The sequence below is a fragment of the Carassius auratus genome, chromosome 45 (assembly GCF_003368295.1).
Source record: "Carassius auratus strain Wakin chromosome 45, ASM336829v1, whole genome shotgun sequence".
Taxonomy (NCBI): Eukaryota; Metazoa; Chordata; class Actinopteri; order Cypriniformes; family Cyprinidae; genus Carassius; species Carassius auratus.
This window is the reverse complement of record NC_039287.1, coordinates 10,369,710-10,394,887: the sequence shown is the minus strand read 5'-3', so window position 1 is coordinate 10,394,887 and position 25,178 is coordinate 10,369,710. Positions and strand designations below refer to the sequence as shown.

At 37.8% G+C, this 25,178-nt stretch overlaps 2 protein-coding genes across 2 annotated transcripts in view; both read right to left on the bottom strand.

Annotated features, from left to right (window-relative positions):
- LOC113063237 (serine/threonine-protein kinase MRCK beta-like) overlaps positions 1 to 25,178 on the bottom strand; it is a 492,601-nt gene that overhangs the window by 345,260 nt on the left and 122,163 nt on the right. The window lies entirely within an intron of this gene.
- LOC113063240 (proprotein convertase subtilisin/kexin type 9-like) lies at positions 1,754 to 13,324 on the bottom strand. Its single transcript, XM_026233488.1, has 12 exons — positions 13,027 to 13,324; positions 12,130 to 12,321; positions 11,850 to 11,973; positions 11,548 to 11,681; positions 11,315 to 11,456; positions 10,545 to 10,741; positions 10,281 to 10,464; positions 10,012 to 10,188; positions 6,619 to 6,767; positions 6,368 to 6,530; positions 3,176 to 3,348; positions 1,754 to 3,033 (listed from the first exon to the last, which is right to left on the bottom strand). The coding sequence occupies exons 1-12, from the start codon at positions 13,201 to 13,203 to the stop codon at positions 2,845 to 2,847; spliced, it is 2,001 nt and encodes a 666-aa protein (XP_026089273.1). The 5' UTR covers positions 13,204 to 13,324; the 3' UTR covers positions 1,754 to 2,844.

The following is a 25,178-nucleotide window of genomic DNA, read 5'->3' as shown; positions in this document are numbered from 1 at the left end:
ATGATGGCGGACATTGAGGACTGACCTTACAGCGGAAGACATATTGCATCAGCAGATGAGTCCGAAGACACATATGCAACACATAGAGATGCTACTGTCCAACAAGCTTTTCTTCTTCCTGAGACACAATGAGTGCTACAATCAGCAGAGTTTGCCATTGAGAAACTGTTTCACTCTTTCTGTTCTGTTTTGATGTTGTCTTGTGCCCACTCTGGTTGGAAGGTCTAGGGACGTGAAGACACTTTTCAGGGGTAATTTACCAAGTTTGTCTTTTTTTTTTTTTTGCCTGCATCTTTTCTGTTCAGTCTGCCTTACGCAATGCAAATCGGATGACAAGGCGAGGATGGGGTGGAAAGGGGGTGAAGGAGGAGAGAAAGACGGAGGGACAGGAAGTTCTCACAGAGCAGTACAGTGCCTTTACTCGACTCCTCCCCTATGCTGCTCACGTCCTCGCCTTGAGACAAACCAGTGGACACGTCGTGCTACACATAAGCCTGAACCCACTTAACATTACGCTAACAACGCACACACGCATACTCGGATGGCTCGGCCGAGCTCATCTCAGAGCGCCATATGAGGACACATACGGCGCCTCGTGCGCCACGGCCCCTTGATTGAGCCGGGCATGTGATGTCCCTCTTTCAGGTAGTCTGCAGGGTGTTTCAGCTGCCATTTGCTGCTCATTTTGTATTTAGACTAGAACACTTAGTGACATTGCTTCAATGTTTACAGTGGAAAGACCTTAATGCCACCTCACACAAACGTTAGTGCTGCTTTTTACCTCAGTCATCTGCTCTTCGCAACTTTAACATTAATGTCTTTTTTTTTTTTTTTTTTTTTTTTGGCCATGCTTCTGTGCATGTTTGTATGTTGTGTGTGTGTGTGTGAGTCTTTGTTGCTGGAAAAGAACTGCATAAACTGGCCAAAGCAGCTGAAAGAAGCTGGTTTATAAAATAAGTCTTAAACCAGACTTGGTGCATTTGCTGTTTTTTGCTGGTCTCTCAGCCCAGCTAAGTTGTGTTTAGGTGATTAAGTGTCCAAAAACCATTTAATACCAGCTGACAGACCAAGCATTATCAGGCTGGAAGAGCAACTGTGAGAAGCAAACCAGCCTAGATTGGTTTAAGATGACAGAGCCAACCAACTTAGCTGGTTTTGGGCACATATACTCTAGATTGGTTAGGCTGGGAGACCAGGTGAAACCAGCACACCATCTTGAATGTTTTTTTCAATAGGTTAGTCTGGTTTGCTGGTTTTAGAGTGATTTTGGTACTTAAACTCAAAATTGTTCAGGCTGGGAGACCAGGTAAAACCAGCACACCATCTGTTTTTTTGTTTTGTTTTGTTTTTTGTGAACATGGCCAGCCTGGTTTGCTGGTATTAGAGTAGCTTGAGGCACTTAAACTCAAGATTGATCATGCTGATGGCCTTGTAAAACCCGCAAACCCGTTAAGGTTGGTTTAAGCATTTTTTTTTTTTTTTTTTTCAGTAGGGACTTTCTGATTCTTTCTCTTGGTTTTTTGCCTCTAATACTCAGCAGAACACTGCAGTACTCACAACTGCCTTTATGCTTTGAATCAATAAATGGTTCAGTGCTAATTCACAGCAGCAGATATGGTAAGCGTTCTGGGACGATTAGTTAAGACAGGTTTTAGGATGACCGGAGGATTGTTTTGAAACGTTTCAGGGCTGAAGGCACAGTGTTAAATTTCAATTGAGGGGAGAATTCATCAGATCAAGGCCTAAACACAAGGCATCTTTATTATTTATTTTCTGAAATATGCACATTTGCAAAGATATCACACTAATTTCAGCTCAACTGCCTGCTTAGGTTTTCACTAAAGGAGCCCATACGATACGGTGGGATTACAGTACATATTTAGTGCTGTAGAGACTTCTTTGAAATGTGGTGTACTTGAGTGAACAGGGTATGTTAAAACGATCAACAAACCTGATCCTCCTTCCTCCAATCAATCTTTTTTAACCTTTCCTACACCTGTAGATGCTGTCCCAACCACTCGGTAGATCTGTGATTTCATTCCTGCTGCGAGTGTGTATGATGTGTAAAGGAATCTGTTAATGCATGTCAAAACCACATTTTAATTTGTACATCAGAGTTTGACAATGAAAACATTTGATATAAAAAAGGAAAAACTGGAATGCACAACTTTTCAGATTGTGTGATTTGTGTATGTGTCAAGTCTGAAGTAGATTTTAGACCATGAAGTTGTCAAAGTTTGTAATATAAAAATATATATTTAGAAAAAGAAGTACACTATTATACACAATGCACATGCATAATAGTAGATAACGCTCTTGCAAAAAAATAGATCTCTTCCAATTCAGAATATGTGTAAATATGTAAATGAAAAGTGCTGGTCTACAAATGTATTTGAAAATGTTAAATATATTGACTTATATTGTATATTTAATACACAGCTGTCGTTAGCTGTCATTAAATGCTGGCTTTACCAGTGTTAAATGTAATTTTTAGCAAATCTCAAAATGAAATTTATTTATTATTTTTTTATTGTTGTTTAAATAAAAGTATAGATTCTAATAATGAAAATAATTATAGGTCAGAATTCTAGTATTAATGCACTGATGCATGTTTTGCAGTTTAAATGCCTTACAAGGGTTTTAAATGTTATAGTGCCACTTGTTGAGTGTCTAGATTATATATCATTATATTCAGAACCAGTTACAATGCACTTCTATATAATGTAAAATTGCATTGTCACAGAACTGAGCTCACTTGTGTAACACCTCCTACTATTATGTGTTATAGAAGTCATGTCCATGGTTACATATTTAGAGAAGTGTCAAAAGAGGAATGCATATCCCTCAGTGTTCAGAGGGCTGGTGGGTTGTGCGGTGCCGGCAGCAGGTGGCAATGGCGGCAGCCCCTTTATCTCCTCCAGCTGTATGAACTACACAGGTGTTTCCCAAAGCAAATGCCCCGCGAACACCAGACCCAGACGACAGACCCTGACAGCCTGTCAGTGTCCACGAGTCCTCACATGAAACCTTCACCTGAAAGAAATGATGCAGGTTAGTGCTGCTCACTGATCAGATACACCAAATCAAGTTTAAACTGCAACTGTTATAAATGTTAAAAGCTGTGCGTTAGTTCTTATTTTTGAGTCAATGGAAATTTCTTGTGAGAGAAAGTCACCTGCTCGCTGACACCTGTGGGGTCCTGTTCTTTCAGCCGGCACTCCAGAGAGGATGTGTGGCAGCAGGATGCGTATGACATTTCACCCCTTTTAGCAGGACATGCCCTGCGGCTGCCATGTAGAGGTCGATCAGAGTATGATACATCTCCAGATGAAGAGGAATAGCTGCAGCCTGAAGGGAAAGATGACAGTTGTGTACATAAATGTACACTGAAACAAATAAGTTCTCATGAAGTTAAGCATATTGAACTCGATTCAAATTCATTTTCAGCTGCAGTGACAACAGGAACTTTACTCATTAAGTGAATTAAAGGAATGGTTCACCCAAAAATGAAAATTTACTCATCCTAAGGCCATCTAAGATCTAGCTGAATTTGTTTCTTCCAGCTGGAGAAATGTAGCATTTACATCAATTGCTCACCAATGGATTCTCTGCAGTAAATGGGTGCCGTCAGAATAAGTCCAGACAGCTGACAACGACGACATAATAATCCACAAGTAATCCACACAACCCTAGACCATCAATTAACGTATTCTGAAGTGGAAAGCTGTGTGATTGTAAGAAACAATTGTCACGTGTCTCTGTACTGATAATTCTCCAGTGAAAAGTCATCTCATCTGAATCAGGAGAGAAATATGTTGTGAAGACAGTCCAAAACAGATGGACTTCTTCACTGAATGAAGCATTATTACACATAAAAGGCTTCTAGGCTATTTTGGCCAGAATCGATGGTTTAAAGTTAAAACATCCTAATGATAGATTTGTCTCTTAAAAATATACAGCTTTTCACGTCACAATATGTTAAATGATGGATTATTCTGATGTTTATATCAGCTGACTCTCATTCTGACAACACCCATTCACTGCAGATGATCCATTGCTGAGCAAATTATCCAGTGTTACATTTCTCTAAATCTGTTTGGATGAAGAAATGTAGTCGGTTACTAAACATAAGCTCTGTTCCCTGAGATACGGGAACGAGTCCTGCGTCTGCTAGACACATATGGGGAAAAAGCCCCTTTTTCCTGGACTGAAGCCTTTTTTATTCAGGCATTGTAAACTGCACAGCCATTGGTTTGTGCAGCGTATTAAAAATTAACCAATGGCTAGGCAGCTGAGATGCACGAGCCTATGGCGACAAAGCCCGCCAAAACGTTGACCAAGCCCTCCAAAATGGGCAGGGCATCTGGCTATATAAGCATGCATTTACCACAGGATTTTCAGGTTACTTCGACTGAGTCTTGCAGCTACACAGCACGGCAAGCAACGCGGTACTCATTCCCATTTCTCAGTGAACCGAGGTTATATCTAGTAACAGAATACATTACCTTAAGATACTACACTCGTACTGCATCTGCTAGACTCATATGGGAACAGTACAATCAAGCGATAGTGACCAAATGTTTGCAGACTGAAGCGGCTTGAAGGCAGTGCCCTTCAGGGCCTTCAGCCCATGAAGGGACAGTGAGGTGCTGAGGCAGGTTCAGCCTCCTGGCACCCCTTAAGAAACAAATAACCGAGCTATTTCTGCCCACTGACTCGCTCAAGAGGCTGCTATAGCTGCCACATAGACTTTGAGCATGGATTGGGAACATCTTTAATCCCTCAGCTCTTGCAGAAATGACAGCACCTCTGTCAAATCGGAGGTCTTTGCCGCAGCTAAGACACCTTCAAGGCGTTACAGGCATTTCGTAGATGGGGCTCTAGCCTATGAAATTGTGATTAAGACTCGCTCTGGGAGGCTCAAAGGCTCCATTCGATTGGCCAGAGGTGCAAGGCGCATAAGTCGGCCCGAGTATGCCATATTGTCCCATTCGTTTGAGAGACGAAATCCCATCTCAGTGGAATGGGCCAAGGGGGCTGCTATCAACAGATGAGTTATCTCTGATAGCCAAGGCTGGTTCATCCAAAAGGGGGCCAACAGGAGAATCTTGTGATTTTGTTCCCTTACTTGCCTGATTACCTGTGGGATCAGGGGAAAAGCAAAGAGGAGGAAGTTGAGCCAATCGTGGGCCAACACATCCTTGATCTTTACTAAATAAATTGGTCAATAAGACTTGTCTTCTGAGGCAAAGAGGTCTACCTTGGCCTCGCCGAAGATCTCCCAGCTCCTCTGAACAATCTGTGGATGGAGTGTCCACTCCCCTGAGGCGACATTGCTCCTTGATAACATGTCAGCTTCTAGGATACCACAGATATGTAAGATACCAAAGACATGTTGTCTGATCGGATCAGCACATGGCGTCCTTTTAGGTCTGGCAGGAAGAACTGACAGGCCTGACATTCTGCTAGTATTTCCAGGCAGTTGATGTGAAAGCCTTCTTCCACTTTCGACCAGTAGCTGAAAGTGGTATGCCCTTGCATAGTGCCCCCGCATGTGTCGTGGCAACTGTTCTTCTGCAAATCATCCCCATGTCCATGCTGTTTCCATTCAACGTGAGTTCTTCCAAGGGGCTAGTACTGTTATACAAGCCTGCCTCAACCTGATCTGCAGGCGTCCATGACACCACGCTTAGGATGGAACTCGTGGTTTCAACCAGCGCTGAAGGGGATGCATACAAATCTGACCCAACTGTAGCACTGGTGTATATCATCATTTTATTATCCCCATAACCCATCTTGACAACTCCCACGTGGTGACAGGTTGAATTAACTAGAGTGACTAGCCAAAGGGATGGAAGCGGAAGTTTGCTTCGGATCAGCGTGGCGACATAGTCATCGCTGAAGATGCCCTGCCCATTCTGGTGGGCTTCGGCAATGCTTGGCAGGCTTCGTTGCCATAGGCTTGTGCAGCTCTGCTGCCTAGCCATTGGCTCGTTTTTAATACACTGCACGAACCAAAAAGCCTTAAGTTCAGGAGAAAAAAAGACTTTTTCCCATATGCGTCTAGCAGACACAGTACGAGTGTAGTATCGAAAGGGAACAAATTCATCTTGGATGACCTGAGGTCGAGTACATTTTTTTAAAATATTTGTGTAACCTATTCCAAAATAAAAGCACAATAAAAAGTTCACAAGAAATAAAAAGGTATTAAAATGTCCAAATAAAATGTTATTTTATTCATATATAAAAATGTTTTATGGACATTTTCATATTATCGTATGGTAATTGACCAAAAGTCAGCAGACTTTAGCTTCCACTGAACCCAGAAAATTCCATTAATTAATGATAATTTCCCGCATTCTGTCACCTGTCAGCTGGTGGTCTGGAGGACAATCTGCATCCTCGCCTCTCTCGGGACTCTCTAACATCTGGCACTGAGCTTTATGGCCTGTGCAGCAGCGCGCAATAGCAAACACACCATGCCCTCCGTTCCCATTGATAGCAACACACTCTTTCTGCCCATCTCTCTCCTGTCAGAAAGGAAATTACTTTGGTGAGCAAGAGCTTAAAACATTTATATTTTTTGAGCATTTAAAACTAACTTTCTCTGCTAATCACCTCCACTCTTTCTCCAGCTCTTACTCCATTTTGTGAGAAACTGGAGCAGCTCAGCATCTCTTCACTGTGGCGACAGCGGGCTGTAGTTGTGGCAAAACCTTTAACAGCTGACCTCTCAGACCAAACGGATCTACAGAGCAGGTCCTCCCCTGTAAGAAAACACAGACATGAAGAGTGAAAATTACCTTACTGCTTACCAGTCTGTTTTGGACATCAAAATACCCATTCACCGATCAGACCGCTCATTGCTGCTTTAAGTTGAACACAGCTTTTATTTGGAATATTCTGAGAATTCCGTCTGGAAATATAAGTCACTTTTTAGCAGCCTAGATTTGCTTGTTTGGTTTGCCCCAGGGTTACTAAAATGAACTGCACTAATAGAGCAATCGCACCTGGTTTCGTTTTAATCGAACCAAACAGAACTCCTGAACAGAGTAATAACAGAACTCCTCCAACCATTTCACCGTTTTTATCGGTAGACATCATGGCAGACACCCAAAACCCCTTCAATTTTTATTGTCACAGAATGTAGTTTTAATAAGTTTTTTTTTTTAGACGAGAATGTACTTGTTTAGACTTCAAAATACGGTTTGTTAGTAAATATAACATCTATTATAAAATTTGCTTTGACGTTTCCAGAGATGTTAGCTCCAGGGCATCAGCAGCCACTCCTCGGCCAGATCTTCTGGAATTTGCCACTGGCTCTGATGTCTAATGACTTGGATAAAAGTGTCTGCTAAATGATTAAAATTAAAAATGTAAATTTACTCGCTGTCATGTTATTCCAAACCTGAATTCATTTCTTTCTTGTGCACAAACTCTGCTTTATCAAAGTCTGGTTCAATAGACTCTTCTCACCAGGTGTGGGGAATACAACATAGTGGGATTATACGCGTCCCCAAGAGTAAGCTACGCAGTGTCGAAAGACCGAACTTGATAGGGAACGTCTCTTGTAATGTACGAAACCTAGGTTCCCTGAAAGGAGGCAATGAAAAACTGCACATGCTGCAGTGTTGTAATCCTCAGAGTCTAGTACCTGTTCGAACAGCCGAAAGATTCTAATGTAATGACGCTGAGCGGCCTATATAGTGAGTGCCTCCACCCCTAGTTCGAGCGCTTGAGCATCATCGGCCGGTAAAATTTGCAGGCACGTTGCGATCAAGCTCAGTATTTGAGAGGAGGGGGATAACCCCCAAGTGTAAGCTACGCATTGTTTTGTTCCATCCTTTCAGGGAACTGAGGTTAGGCATGTAACCGGAGAGGTTTTATTACTGTATACGTAACTTTGCTGTATATCAGTGCGCTGCCTTTGTACTTTTGACTGAATTGTCTAGCAACTTTTATGATGGCTGTTATTATTATTATTCAGTAAATAATAAACAACTACAACAATATTTTCTATAAATAGTAGTATTTATTGGGAAACCGTGTGTGTTTGTGATGGTGATCTTAGTGACATTGTTCCACATTGTGATGACGACAAGAGTCAGCAATAAAGACTTTTATATTGAAAGAGACTGAAGTGGAAGCTATTTTTACTTTTAATTACAGCTTGTAAGACGCAGTTAACAAATGCAGTGAACAGTGTGTCATCGAAAATCACCCTTAACAGATGAAAGGACAGTACGACAAAGATATCACTTTCCTCAGCGGACATTCAAACTAAAGTTGATATATGAGATTGAACTGATGAATGAATGCTGTATCAGATGCAGGTCATCACACTTGCTCAGTCAATCTCTCTCTCATACGCCGTTTTTAATACAGTGACACAATAAGCGTTCAATGAAGCAACTCAATGGCTACGTTTACATGCACACTTTTTGATTCAATCAGACTGAATTCATAACAATTGATGAATCCGATTATAGTGTTTGCATGAATCCTAAATAAAGGGATCCGGTTGATGTGTGCGTTTATATGTCACAAGCTTCAAATCTGAATAGATTTTTTTTTAAATGCGCACACTGCTCAAATAGTGAAAATAAAAGTGACAAATAATATTGAGTTTTTACACTATTTGCACATAATAACCACTCTCCTACATGGTTTCTTTATTTGTTTTTAACAGCAGAATTATAAAATACACGTTTATGGATAAATAAACATAAACCGCTGTGCTGCTCATATTTATCACACGAAAATAAAACCCCTTCCCACACCCAAAACGGGTTGCCTGTGGATGAGTATCCAAAACAAGGCTGTCCTGCTCCACTTCACAGTTGCCAAGTGAAATGAGAGTTTTATAATGACAGGACACGCATTTATACCACAGACAGTAAAAAGAAATGGAAACAGTGCCCGCATTGGATTCAACGGAGACAAGTGAAGTCAATTAGAAGCATGCACTTCCTGGGGGGTCGAGCGTACTGCACAAAGTATTTATACAATCATTTATTCAAAAGGAAGAGCCGCTTGTTCCGTGCGTACATTATTTCTGCGTCATATGTCATTGCGTTATTTCTGCATCACTGCACATGCGCAGTCCTTTCAGTTTCATGGTTCAATCCAATCAAGTGTTTACATGCAGGCTCAATCGTATTAGAAGAGGAATAAACCACCCCCTTCAATCCGATCGAAATTTCATTCCAATCGAGCTCAATCGGATGGATTAAAGTGTTTATGAAAGTTTTTCAATCTGATTGAGCAGGCAATCCGATTACAAACTGAGATTTTAATCTGTGGTGGAGGAAGTAGTATTGCACAAAAGAGGGTTTTTAAAGACACTGCTGTTGTTTTTCTTATGCATTTACACTTGTGCCGTCAAACTGAAGAATAAACGCAATATCTCATCTCTAAGAGCATGATATTGCTCATTTATCTATATAGGAGCAGTATCTATATATTATATTATATTAATAATTCAGGGTTATCATTGTTATCTTGAAACAAAATAAATGTTGACTGAAATTAAATATATTTTACAAGTTGGCAAGTTGACAAGGCAACATTTCTAATTTTTGTATAGTTTAACATGAAGTACTAAAATAAATTAAATCAACTAAAACTAATGAATAAAAAAAAAACTATTTAGACATTTAAAAAAAAAAAAAACTACCACATTTACAAAAAAATGTTTTACTAAAGTTTTAAGATTTTATTTTTTACAAATTACAAAACTTTAATAGTATATCAAAAGTATAAAATATATATTTTTTATTATTAATGTACTTTATATTATATTATTAAAAAAATTAATCTGCTAACCCATGTTGAATTAAAGATTGATATTATTAAATAAGGTGGTTATATTGCATTTTTATAAATTATTGATTAAAGTGTTAAAAATTAATCACCACACTGTATTTTCAGTCCAGACTATTACTGACATTGCTCATCAAGCCACAATGTTTAAATTGACATTCATTAAATTAATTCGTTGTGAACTCTGACCTATGAGTGTGGAGGTCGAGTCCGGCAGGGCGGCCACCATGTTGGGTGTAGAGAGACGGTGGTTCAGTGGCAGAGACTCTGGGTTAATGACATTTCTGACTGAATGATGGAGGAGCTGCTGCAGAAGCTCAGCAGAGCTGGAGTTTGGACTCCGATTCAGGAGCACCGCTGCTATGCCTAAAAATACAACAACAACAACACGGACCACAGCTGTTGTATGGACAGAGTGATAAAATAAAATGTCATAGTTTTGGCATGTATGTGCTAACCAGCAACATGTGCCGCTGCCTGTGATGTTCCGCTCTTGGTGGTGAAGCAGGTGGAGCAATCGCTGGAAGCACTGATGATGTCATCACCAGGTGCGAACACATCCACGCAGCGGCCCACATTGGTGCCTGTCGTCCCAGTGCTCAAGGGCTGGTCAGCAAAATTAACGGCCCCTACTGTTATCACCTGCAGCGGAGAACCAAATGATGTCAACAGCGAATATATCTACGAGTAACTGCTTATCTGAAGGATTCAATCCATTGTACCTCTGGCTCTGAGGCTGGTGAGTACAGACAAGCATCATCGTTGTAGTTACCAGCTGCAGCAATAAGCACTGTGCCAGATTCCACCATTTTCCTGCAGGCAGTGTTGAGTGTACGACTAAATCCCCCTACAAATGGCAGCAGTACAATCACAGGTCTGATAGGCTGAGACATCAGAGATGACTGGATATACTCCAGACCTGCAACAGAGTTGGGTCAATTAATGCAAATTTTGCAGAGGTATTCTAAAGGATGGGTCATATAAAATGTAAAATCTGTCAGTATTATATTCTTCATTATATCTAATGAAGAATATAATATATTATATTCTTCATTAGGAACACCTGTTCAGTGCTTTTTAATGGAAATATCTAATCAGCCAATCAAATGGCAGCAACTCAATGTATTTAGGTATGTAGACATGGTCAAGATGATCAGCTAAAGTTCAATCCAAGCAACAATATGGGGAAGAAACGGGTTTTAAATCAGTTTGAACATTGCATGGTTGTTGGTGCATGTAATATTTAAACTTTAAGATAAAGTAGATCACACACACACACACACACATTATATATATATATATATATGCCCAAAGCATATATATATATGTATACATGATCTACTTTATCTTAAAGTTTTTACAAATTTTATATAAAAATATTAAAAAAAGTTTAAATGAATATAATAATTAGATATTATATAATGATAAATACATAGGTAAATAATATTTGTATGTATATTAGTTAAATACAATTATTTATGTTGTGGTTTACCTGCCAAAGCTCCTGACACCGTACCCTTGCCTTGGCAGTTTAACACTCGGACACTGTTTACACTGGCACCTCGAGCTACACCCGAGTCCCGTCCACTGACCACACCTGCTATGTGTGTGCCATGACTGTCACACTGACTAGCCTGTGAGCAGAAGACCGCAGGGAGTGATGGACATATGCTTCTCATTAGCTATAAAAAAAACTGTTCAGTTGTTTTTTTTACATTCAACTACCTGTCTGTGAACTCTGACCCCATCCTCCTCTGGCACACTGTTGAAGTCCGTCACCATCACCCTTTCCTCAATCTCACGATGAGTCACTTGAACGCTTGTGTCCAAAAGATACACTCCCACCTTTGCTCCGTCATCTGCATAAACAAGTAATACAGCTCAATAGGTCAAGTACTTTATTACCAGTAAAGAAAATAAAAAGTACTGTGCAAAAGAAAAGGCTGCAGGATCTCGGACCATAATTTTTTAAGTAACAAAGTGTTACAAAAAAAAAAAAAGTGAGAAAGGGGAAAGCTTTAGCTCACTGGGTGGTGAATATTTTCCACTCTCGTGTTTGTTTTGAAGGATGCGCTGCAGGTTCCATGGGATGCTTTGGGCAAAAATGGAGGAATCCTCTTCAATGTATTCCACATGGGGCAGCTTTACTGCCTGCCAAAAACAAAGGCAATGGAATGAAGAAGACAGGCAATGTGTATTTTTAAGAATTATTGTAATTCCAGTACTTGTTTCCTTTTTTAAGTCCAACAGTTCAAACATTATTAAATATCAAATATGAAACTTTATGTAATAATGTTAGCAAATTACCATGTGAAGAACATCGCTGCTCATTTTCACCAGAAACCCGTGGAAAGCTCCCGAATAAGTCTGCAGTATTTCGATTAGATATCCGCGTTTGGCGGCTTTCGCGCGGAGTCTGCGCGCGGTGCGCTCCACCTGGTTCACGTGCGTTCCGTTCCGCATCACCACTATATACTGACCCGGCATGCGCCATGCGTCCTGTGCGTAAAACACGTAGGGCATTTGATCAGCACTGATTTTGATAACCTCCTCATTCCAGACGTTCCACGGGAACAGCACGTTTATTTTAGACTTGCATATGGCAACACTGTTTTTCTCAGGACTACATCCGAGAGGTCCTACACAACTAATAAAACATTTCAAAAGTTTATTGGCAGTTACATAAAATTTACCAAATGAAAATGACTCACTTCGTCTCCGGCACCAGATGAAAAGTATGTTTTTGTTGTCTTTTAGACATCTTTTATTTTTATACTGTTATTTATCGCAATAGAGTATATATCAATGTGTAAGTGGATTTTTTTTATACTTCATTTGATACACCTATTAATTTAACAATCTGAATGCTTAGTAAATTTCCATGATTAACAGAAAACAAACATTTAATATCAAAATCGTTTATTTTAAAAAGTACAGTTTCATGTAATTAAGTCCAAATGTCCAGAATACTAAATCATATGGCTGCCCCAGAATACGAAACCATTTCCATTTTGAAAATAGCTTACAGCAATTTTCCCTACAACATTTGTATTTTCACCCTATTTCTCTATTTCCCCCCAATGTGTTTTCTTTAACTAGACATTTTTATTTATTTATTCATTTTTAAGTTAATATCAGGTAATATGACAAGTCCCAAAAATAAGCCCAAATAATTAGTTCATTTAGCAGGTATAGTGATCTTACCTTAGTGCACCTGTAAAACTGGGCGGGTGGCCTGCTCTCTGCTTCAGGCTGGGTGTCATCCTGCAGAATCAGAGACAGGATCATCTCTTCATCTTCAGTGTAATCTTCATCACTCTCAACTAAAGCCACAAGCCCCAGCAGAAAACTCAGACAGCACACAGTCACGACGCTTTTCATTCTGTGCACACTAATCTAAACAATTTCCAAGAAATAGTTTCAGGTGATATTGCTCAAGGTTCTCGCTTTTGCACTAGTGTTCGTCATATAATTAGGCAGGAGTATGAAGCAGAGAGATCTGGAGCAGAAGTGTGTCCTCATGTCATTTAACATCTCTCTGACTGACTGAAGCAGAGGTGGGGCGTGCTGACGTCTCTCTGTCCTTGTATCGAACGATGTCTCGTTAATAAATACAGCAGAAGAGGAGTCATATTACAGTCCACCCACACACATTTTATACGTTAAGCCTACTATTCCTGCACAGACATGTAACATTTCCTAACATGAAACATGCAAAATGAAAGTGTCAGATAGGTAGAATTGTGAAATATAGATATAACAAAATACATATCAATAAACTAAATTAAAATGGATTTGTAGTAAAACTGTAAATATATATTTTATCATTATTTATTTCATTTATATTTAAAAAAAAAACTAAAACTAAAAGGAAGACCGTTTTTACACGGAACTTGAGCTCACGTGTCACCTGCGCGCATCCGCGAGAGCCGAATAGTTGCGCGTGCACATCGGATGCTGATGTTATCACTTTGGCCAAAAACAGATTCACGTCGTCCTCTGTTGGTCAAATAGTGGTATTGGTTAGCATCTACAAGAGTCGCAGTCGAATTAAACGTGTAAAACAGAATACAGTCCATATGGTCAAAGCAGTAGGCTATTCATATCTGTCATATTTGACACATACTGAAAGAAAAAAAACGCATTTTGTGGAAAAAGAAAGAATAAAACATGACGTGCCCAAAACATAATAATGAATACTTAACTTTTTCAGTTATGTAACCTGATTGTATTCAAGAATTATTGAGATTTTGTGAAAAATGCAAGAAGCAAGGGCTGTCAAAAGGATAGGTAAGCCTTTGCCTAAGAAGCAACGATGATGTAATTCCTTTTTCAGTATGATGTGCTACACCTGTCTGTAAACGACCTGATAATGCAAATCACATGACAGAGGCTTGGGCATAATGTTTGATTAATAATCTAACTGATGAATGTTTTCACCTGTGTCTGTGTCAGGTTTTGCATATTTTAGGAATCGAATTACCCCAGAAACGAAAAGAAAAGAACCTACAATACAAGGCAAGTATAGCATATAAGTAAAACATGTTTAACAAATATGCCTGAATGAGCAAGTCAAAATGCAGAAATGTTTGTGAGGACCATTGAGGATAAAAAATATCCATTAGCAGAAAAGCAGAAAAAAAAGCAGAAGTCAAGGGATATGGCATTTAATTTGAGCAAATCTACAGTATAGTCCTTTTATCTTAGTGCTTTGTCATAATATTCAGAGTTTTAGACAGATTTTGAAAGCTAATTTGTGGGGTGGGGGGGGGGGGTTATAACAATAGCCACAAACAAATACATAGTCTACACTTTTTGTCATAATTGGAACACCATTTTTGGAAATAGCCTTCTATGAAGGACATAACAAGCTTGGCAAGAAGGATGAAAGAACAAGGGGGACATACATTTATGAATGTTGATGTTCTTTGTTTATCTCAACACATAGGCACTGACTGAAGACATGGACAAATGTATAGCATAAAGCAGTTCTTTTTGGCACAAGTGGAACCTTGTAAATGGAAAGTCCCCACCATGACAGAAAAAACTATTGCATGTGCCTGTATTTTGTGGCCGAGATGATTCAGTGTTCAGTATTGCAAAATGCATTCTTTTACATGACTAAAAATATCTAACTGGCTCAACAATTATCAATTTTACACACTGAAGAACTATAATTTCAAATACTATATTGAAATCATCTAAAACATATAAATTAATTCTAATCATTGTGCTGCCTCAAATGTAAAGGATCTCTTTTGAAAGAGCATCAAAGACCAGACCAATATAAAAACTTCACACCAGGCAGTTCCTCTTTCAGTGTCCTTTGGTCTTCGTGGAGACATGAGTCAGGTCACAAGTATTTCATCACCTACAGTAATGTTTAAACTTCTCCCAGCCTTATTTCCCTGAGAGTGAAACGATTCTATTATCATATGCTTTTGACAAAGTCATGGCCAGACCTTGTGACATCAACATACTAAACAGTCTAATGTGATGGTATAAATTACATGCATAAATGTTTTGTTATTGTACAAGTTATAAAAAAAAAAAAAAAAGTATGACTACATAGGTGTCTGGCAAATCTTGTTGTTAGTCATATGTAGATGATGATTTGGACATTAGGATCAGCAGGAACTATTCAAATGAATGCACGTATGTTTTAAAAGGTTTAAATTATTATTTAGGGTTGTATTGGTCACCATTGTGTTCGTTTTGCATGTTTTTTTTTACGTTGTAAATAATGTTCAGTTTCCGGCTGAATGTTAAGACCTCAATATATCGCCAAGAGCTAATTTTATGTTGCCTGTTGTTGTTGTTGTTTTTGGACTCTCAATTGACTCTAGTAGTTGACTTGCATTTTCTGAATCACCAAGGACCACAGTTTCTGCTAAAAATCTTCTTTACTGTTTTACTGAAGAAAAAGTCAACTACATCTTTACTAAACTGAGAGGGAGTAAATTAAAAGCAAATTTGCATTCTCGGGTGAACTATCCCTTTGACATGACCTGAAATGCTGAAATCCTTTTGAAATGACATAACATCTGGGCCCAGTTGTTCAAAAGAAATCCAAAATCTGATCCGATTATATTGGAAGAGAACTTAGACTTGAATCTTGATGGGCTCTCAGAAAACACACAGACACACATTGTAATGACAGAAAGAAGGAAGAGATTGAATTAGACTAGAGAACCACATTTATTGACATAACATAAATAGACAATAGGTTCTTGAATTGATTTTGTTTCCCACTGGCAAATGTATGCTTTACAATGTTTTTTGCAGTTTATCTGAAATGTAAATAGTTTGAGAAGAGTTCACTCTAACCTTTTTTCATCTGAGCTCTCAGCACTCAAGTCCCGTGACCCAGCCCCACATAGTTTATCTTTATCTGGCAGTATGACAGTCACCTGTAGGACAGGTGAAACACCCACATGTGATATTATACTTTGACAACTTAATTTACAATGCTACACCAAAATAGTTTTGTCACCTTGAATTCTACAAAGGGACAAATTATATGCACATGCTTGATTATCTGCAATGAACGAAAAACATGAAATCCATCTACCAAATAAAGGGAACAGCCCACACTCCTTACCTTGGGGTAACACTGACACAGAGACCAAACAGTCCCCATAACCACCATTATCACTCCCGCAGCGCAGAACGTGGCGAACACCTGTGGCTTCTCTACAGACATCAGGAAACAGACCTAACGCCACAAACGCCATCCCCAGAATGATGAGCCCATAACGGTACGGCTTGTTTTCTGCCATGGAGTAAACTTACAAGTCCAGTGGTGGTATGTTAACAGAGGAAAGTACCAGTGAGTGGGTGGAGCTTTATGAATGTGTCCTCATAGATAGAGGTGAAGGGCAGGAGTGAGTGACGAGACACAAGGGTCTCACTGGAGGACTGAGATTCAGATCACTGAACCTGTGATGGGTCTTAGTCAGGTGACTTGCCCTTAAGTAAAGGTTGCACTGGCTTGAGCAATCTTAATATGTTCATTTCCAGGAATGCTGGCATCATAATGATATAGTAGAAGAGAAATAAAGAACAAGAACACACAAAAACGTTTGGTTCGATAAGATTATTGGTTACCAAATACAAATTAACAATACAGTTTTTGTATTATATGGTGTATTTGTGTATGGTGTATGCACGTTATAGTGATATACTAACTATGTGTAACTGACAAAATATAACTGAAAACACACTTATGCAGCATTATGTGATGTATTATTAAAACGACACACACAAGGAAAAAATATAGGCCTATGAAAGTGACATTCAAGAGAGAAGTAAAAATAAAATTCTCAATTTCATATTTTACAACAATGTACAGTAAGTCAAACATTAATATAGAAAAATCTGATAATATACACTAAGAAATGTCTAAATCATTCTCAAAAACATGTTCTGGTCATTAGGAAAAATGAGTACAAATCAAGGCACAATTCAGTATTTGGTTCAGCTTATTAATAAAGAGGTACTCAGTGGCATTACAATCATAACCTAGCATCTTAACCTTCATATTCAGTTCAGTTTGACTTCATGTTTGGGTTTCCACTAAGCCCAGCAAAACCATTCAAGTTTTGGGCGAGTTATTTTTTTATTGAATTATTTATGATTATTTATTTATTTTAAAGAAAGTCATTATTCAGCAGGGACTTTAAATTGATAAAAGCGGTAAAAAGATGTACATTTATTTTACTGATGGTTTCCACAAAAATATTAAGCCCCTTGACTGTTTCCAACATTCATGATAATAAGAAATCTTTCTTGAGCATCAAATCAGCTAATTAGAATAATCTCTAAAGGATCATGTGACACTGAAAACTGGATTTATGGCGGCTGAAAAATCAGTTTTGCCATTACAGCAATTAATTACTTTTTAAAATATAAAATGGTTATAATTTGTTGTAGTATTTCATAATATTACTGTTTTTGAAATCTTACGGACCCAAAACTGGAATGGTAGTGTGTATGTAATATTAAATAACAACGTTTTTAAATTAATCTCTTATTGTCCCTTCAAATTAAAGTATGTTCATTCCCTTTATCTGACCTATTTAAAAAAAATCATTTTCCCGGTTGAATGCATATTTCATTAAAGTGGCTGGTATCTATTTTAATAATATGTTTCTGTTTTTGACCCCAGTAAAACACTGTAGAGAAATACAATAAAAGAAATGAAAGTAAACAACTCAACAACAATCAACCTTCAACGGTGACCTCAAGCAGATGATGATGATGAGTAAATAAGCTTTAGGTTTTCAATTTCACTATCCACAAACACTGATATGAAAAAGTGAGAAACAAGATTATAGGATGGTTCACATAAATATCCTTCAAATTGTTCTGCATATATGTTGTTCATAAATACGAAATACGCTTGATGGACGTAAATTATCAAAAAAAAAAAAAAAACGATTTGAGTTCAGTTTCCCTTTTAGATTCAGATACATTTTGAAGTCTGTATCTAAAATAGCAATTACTTGCAGGATAGAGATATAAAAAAACAACCCTTTAAGTGCATCATCTCTTGTAGAGTGCATGCAGAGCTGTGTGTTCATGCATAAAAAGTGGTTGTTTTTGTTGTTTTTATTCAAGCCAAACTTTTTTTTTTGTGTAGCAGATCTAAAAAATGAAAGTTATTGAAAAATAACTTCCATACTGCACATGAAAAATATCCATCTTTCATTACATCGCTGTGTTTTGATGCCCACAGTACATTCAGTTGTAGCACTTATAGTATTTATATATAGAACAGATTTTAATATGGCCATTCATCAGTTATCAGTCATTAGAAGGGTTAGTTCACCCCAAAATGAAAATGATGTCATTAATTACTCATTCTCGTGTCATTTTAGACCTTCGTTCATCTTCAGAACAAAAAAAAATAATTTATTTTTGATTAAATCTGAGCGCTATCTGACCCTCCATTGTCAGCAACGCAAGTGAAATGTTTCCAGGTCCAGAAATGTAGTTAATACATGGGTAAAACAGTCCATGTGATATCAATGACTCTATTTCAGTTTTGCAACAAACAAAAATACCAATTTACTCATTCTTTTCCCCTGAGCTATATGAAAACATATTGGACCTAATCAACGTTGTTAACGTTCATCATTTACGTTCAAGTGCACACATGAACATAACTGCGTTATAAGCATTGTTTACACTTAGGGGAAACGGTGCATATGCATTGTAATACGCTCTAAAATAAATAAATAAAAAGAAGTAACTCAGGGGAGAAGAATGGTTGAGTAAATTGTTATTTTTGTTTCCTTTGTGCAAAAAAATATAATAAAAATTAATGGCACAATTTTGGGGTGAACTTACCCTTTAAAATAATTACTAGCTTAACTGTGATTGACAGATATTTTATATCTGTGCACCCCCAATTAGACCAACTTTTCATAATCCCATAATGTGTCGTTGTCTACAGTCAAATAAGTGGTTATGCTTGGTTTACAGCTGAAGTCGTCTTCATAACAGTCTCATAGGATGGTGGTGGCTCCATCTGCCAGGGAGGAGGGGTTGCAGGTTGGCTCTGTGGACTGGTGTCTGAGGTGGGAGGCACTTGGACTGAACTGTGCTCTTCTGCCGTAGCCCTCCGGATCCGATCCAGCCTCCTGGATAATAGTAGAATGCAATAATAGAAAATGCATTTAACAATATAGTTTGAGTATGTAGCTTAACAGAAACTCAACTGGATTTAAGGCCCCAGTATACCCATGGCAAAGTTCTTTTTCGCTCTTTGCTTAGGGGTAAAAGAGATTTGAAATACCCTTGCATGTTTTGCTGTGAACACAAATCTCAACGGCACTCAAACTGTTTGGAGCATTTAAATTAATATGTACAATTATGCTGCATGCTTTCCTCTCAACAACAAAATAAAAGCAGTGCTGAGAAATCAGCAGTTAGGAAAGCATCTAATCATAGCAATGTGTATATGTTCGCACCAGCTGTGCAATACCATACTCCAGTCAAGTTATGTTTATTTACTGTATAGCAGCTGTAGTATTAAACATAAAGACTTTACAACATAGAATTACAACTTCAGTTTCTACTATAAAGCAGCTGTCCAATGTGATCATGGTTTTATTTGTGGATTTCTGACTTTCGTGGAGAGTAGGTGTTTACCAGATTTCTGGAAAGTTCGCTTTGGCAAACTGTACTGAACTTCCTAAACGAACTCCAAGTGAACATAGTTTGGTCCTAATTTTGTTCGAAATGACCAGTTCGATCTCTGATCTTACATTCAGGTAATAAGGAATTATAGAGACAACATTTATTGCAAAAGAAAACCAAATCGCCTGAAATCACCTAGTGTGTTCTTGCTATTGTGTTCTTTTTTTGTTTTGAACCAAAGAGTGTGAGTGTTTAACATTACTCCCTCAAAACGACTGTACTTCAGTTGCCAAAAAGACTGGGGTGGGGAGAAGGGGGACCCCTAGGCACTGATTTGATGGCTTCAGCATGTTGCAAGAAACAAAAATGTTGTCTCTCTTCCTCTCGTTCACTCCCTCCTCATTCTTTCTGGGCAAGTGTACAATTGCTGACATCTTTCTGTTAACATTTATACTACTGATCATGTGGTCAGAATGAACTGCTTTGGCCCCTTTTGATTTTGCAAGACCACCCCCAACCCCCCCCCCCCCCCCCCAACAAAAATTCATAAAATAGATTTAAATATAACCTAAGATCTTTCTGAAGTACCAGCACTTTACAGTAGTATTTAAATGGCAGTGAGTCCTTTCTCTCTCTCTCTCTTTCCCTCAGACATGGAACACTGAAAGAATCTGGCGGCCAGCGGCTGTTCAGTCTTCACTTCTGTAAACATTAGCTTGCCTTAACATTTTCTCCCAGTTTCTCCATTAATCCATGACATGATTGCATCTTGTCAAGCACTGAAACATTTTTAAAATGTTTCTGATGGCTTTGACTAAAGGGAGTCAGTTTAAACTCTTTAACGAATTACTGTAATTGGCATAAAAACACTGTTGTGTTGAGCTGGGCATCACAGAAGGACTTCCTAACAGATCTAATTTCAAGCTAAAAAGTGTAATTTCTCCACCACCAAAGTCACCAAACAAATTGCAGAGATGGTTAACAAACTATGTGCTATGTTTTGACTGTGACACACAGTTGTTTTTGTATATTAAACTGGAATAAGGAAAATACCAAATAAAATATCAATTAAAATAGATAAAGCTGGAGTTTGTACGTATGAACCAGATGATATATATATTTTTTTTTTTCTTTCTTTTTTTTTCACAAGCCATCATCTCACAGATAGACATGTTGGCTAGACTGTGTCTCATTGATCTTGCTATAAGAGGAAAATTATAATCCTTATTATAATACATTGGGCTTTTGCACTATGAAAATAAATGTAAATGGTGGGGACATGAATGAGTTCATGGACAGGGTGCAGACTCACCATCTCTATCATCGAACACTGCAGACTGTTTTCACTGCTGACCTACTTCTATAATCAGAACATTTGTTACTTCTGCTTAACTTTGGCTTTCAAACTGAGAGTGGGCCGAAAAGAGACAGAGCACCCTCTTAGTTTGCATATTTCTACAAACTGAAAGCAATAGATATAGTGAGTGTATACAAAACCACCAATCAGTGTATTATTTTCAGCATTCTTATGTTTATCTTTTTCATCAGTCATACTAGTGTGTGCGAAAGAAAACTATTACTAATGCTCATAATTAAGTAAAACTTATATTTTAATGACTCCTAACTAATGTTAAAAACTTTATGATGTTACTTCCTATTTTATGGGACTTTTGCATTTCGGTTGCACCACATGACAATCATGTGGTGCAAAATGACAGTTTTCCTCAAAACTATATATATACATACATATATATATATATATATATATACACACACACAGACACACTTAATATACTTTTCCACAAAATGTGGAAAATGTGTCGTGTTGCAAACTTGCAACTGATATGCAAAAATCCCATAAAATATAGTGTGTCAAAGAAAAGACTGTCAAACTACTTAAAGTTTTGTTATTGAGAATTTTATCCTTTTATGGAGGATTTTTATTCTTCATTGTGAAACCATGATAGCAGTATCAACCTGCCATTTTTGTTATCAAAATGAATTGCGATTCAGGAATTTAAAACATAGAAAATGTGTGTTCAAGACACTTTATGTATGTAAGAATTGCATTTTACACATATTTTTGAATACACTTTCAGATATAGCAAAAAAAAAAAAGTGTTCCATGTCATTAATCATTATGGGTTCTTGACCCCTCAAAATTATTTACTATTTATGTTCTGTTTTTGATATTGTCCATGTATAAAACTTGGAATACTTCTTGACCTTTGCACAGATTTTTGCCTCAATTTGTACTTTGGATAAGCCAGTGATAGTTGCAAAGTGTTTAGTTGTGAAAGTCATAGCCAATGTGTAAATATTAAAATCTGTTCTGATTTTAGACATGCAGTCAATTCCAGCTTTTGGTCCCTCTGTTTATTTTAAATATATCCACAGTGTTCCGGAAACTTGATTTGACATTTACATACTCCATGACACTTGTCCTGTTTGTATACTGTTGCCACAACTCTGGCTAAACCCTTGGGTCTCTTTAACTGCACTCATAAATTAGCCTCATCATGATATTTGTGCATGATAATAGTTGAGCATTTGCGTCTTACCTTTGCACTGCAATGGCTTGATGGTGGGTGTAACGGGTGCCTGTTCTCGGGTGTAGAAGAAAGTGACCGGTCACAGCTACATGACTGGATTTAATGACCATGCAGAAGGCATGGACGAGAATAAACAGACCCAGACACACTATAGCCATACCAATGAGAACAATGTACGTATCCATAGTCGTAAAGAGCACCAGGCCTCCCATCACGAGCAAGATCCCCAATGAAACCTGCCATCTGTGCTGTAAGGACATGTTGTTTCTTCTGGCTACACCATCATTAGTAGGCACGCTGTTTTCCACTCTTGTAACACCACGAGTATCACTGTTCATGTGTGTATGAGAGTTTGAGTATGGTTTTTAAGTTGTGTTGCGCAGAGCACAGCACAAAAGTCAGTCCAGCCCCGGTGTCAGTTCATATCCTTGCAGTTCCAAGAAAGAGATCGCAGACCATCCTACACATAAAGCAGCAAAAAAAAAAAAAAAGAAAAAAAAAAAGGTAAATGGTAAACCATACATGCACCAAAGATAGAAATGATAGTATTACATATTTGAACATATTGCATGCTTCAATAAATGCAATTTCTCACAAATAAGGCAACATGTGCTTCATGTGGTAACATCTAAATAATGAACTGTTCAGAAGTCAGAAATACATATTAATATAACATAAACAAAATGACTACATTAATTACACTAACATAAAAGTATTTTAGTTTAAATGAGGCACAAAAAAGATCATTAAGGAAACAATTGCATGCTACAGCTTATAATGTAATGCATGAACACTGTATAAACTAGTAATAGCTACGTCTTATACATATTAAACACAACAAATAAATGGAACTGAAATGCCATATCAATTGGTATATATTATGATTTAATATGACTAAAACCGTTTTTTATAGCCTATGTAACAAAAATCAGAACTACAGAGTTTTTCATGTTATTCATATCGTCATTATAAATAGAGTAAGTTACCTTGTCGGGTTGACGCAGTCCGACGTGCGTTTGTTTTGATCATGAAGTTGAACATCAGTGGAGGAGTATAAACGTTTTTTGTAATGAACGGTCTTCAACACGTATGTAAGTATTACTGAATACACGCCCAGCGCCGCTTGTGTCATTATAGTCAACGAGGATAATCATTCCCAGCGGGCTCCTCACTTTACAACGGAAACCGCGACTCAGCCAGTCATTTCCATAAAGAATCCTTACTGTAAGGTCTCCTCCTTCCCACAGCCATCAGTGTCGGTAGATGTGCCATCTGTTTGAGTATGTAGGCAATTAAACGTGAAGAGGAAGTGGCAAAGCTTATGGGCGGAGGTTGATGGCACTATAAAGGGATGTCCGATCCGTTAACGAATCATTTCATCTTTTGAAGTGAATCTTTTCAATGATTTGGGTGAGCCGGTTCACTAAACCAGGTTATTTGGCTGATAGGACATGAAGTTACAGAATTTGATATTATTATGGTTGAATTTATTTTGGTTTCTAACGACAGGAGGAAAAATATGAACGAATTATTCAAAATTATTTTACCGTACAAACAGTTTAAACATTAAGAGATATATAAAATGGATTAGGTTTATAAAGGCTATAACATAATTCTAATAATGGGTTTTAAAAAAAGCCGCAGTCAGTGTCAGCGAATTAAATAATCTCTAGAAAATCTTTGTGGCTTTTGCACCGTTTGGCTATAATATGAAACGTAGTCATTTACATTGTCTTTTTACTTAATATTTTACTCACACAGTATATTCAATTATATATCTGCATTAGTTGGGTTTTTTCTCGAAAATGGGTAGTCATATTTGGTCAGGCAACACTCGATGACGTGTTACGCCGTGACGTAAAAGAATCGCTGAGTCTGTTTTGAACTGTTCGAAAGAACCGAATCGCGGAAATGATTCTGAATTCCCGTCACTTTGTCGGGAAGGAAATCACCCAGTCCTCCTGGCTGGGCGTGGAAGAGACAGAGTTCAGAGACTTCTGATACAATACACATCCACGCTGTACCGCCATAGCATCAGCCAATTTAATATATAAAATTTTAATTAAATGTTTAAAGTTAATGTTCCAACTCTTCTGTTAATTTCAGAATATTTGCACATGGCCACTATTAATCACTGATGAGCAACCACTGAAAAAGTTTACTTCCATCTCAGAAACTCTGTAGTGGTCTAAGAATAACCATGCTGCACTCCTCTCATAATTAGCTACATCTGTATAAAATGTCAAGATTTAAAGAATACTAGCTAAATTGTCTGGTTTATCCTTTAATTAGTTGTTTAAATAAAAAAAGAGAAACCACATCCTCTAAAATAAATATCTAGCATGCAAACAGAACTTAAGTAAATAGCCCTTGGTAGATTATTCATTGCAATTCAAAGAAAACACAATATATACACAATATAGATAATACATAGAGTTCTTAAAAAAAAAAGAAAAAAAGATATATCTTTGTCATGGATGAGTCAGAGGAATCAGTGGCTGTGAATGTCATGTTTCTAGTCTTCCAAAAGATATTGACAGAGCATTAGTTCACCATGAAACTATTAACCATTACCAGGAACCACAATGTGTGCTTTATGCATAAATCATATCTCTGGCCAGATCGCTACAGTGACCTGAACGTACAGTTTTTAAGAGAAAA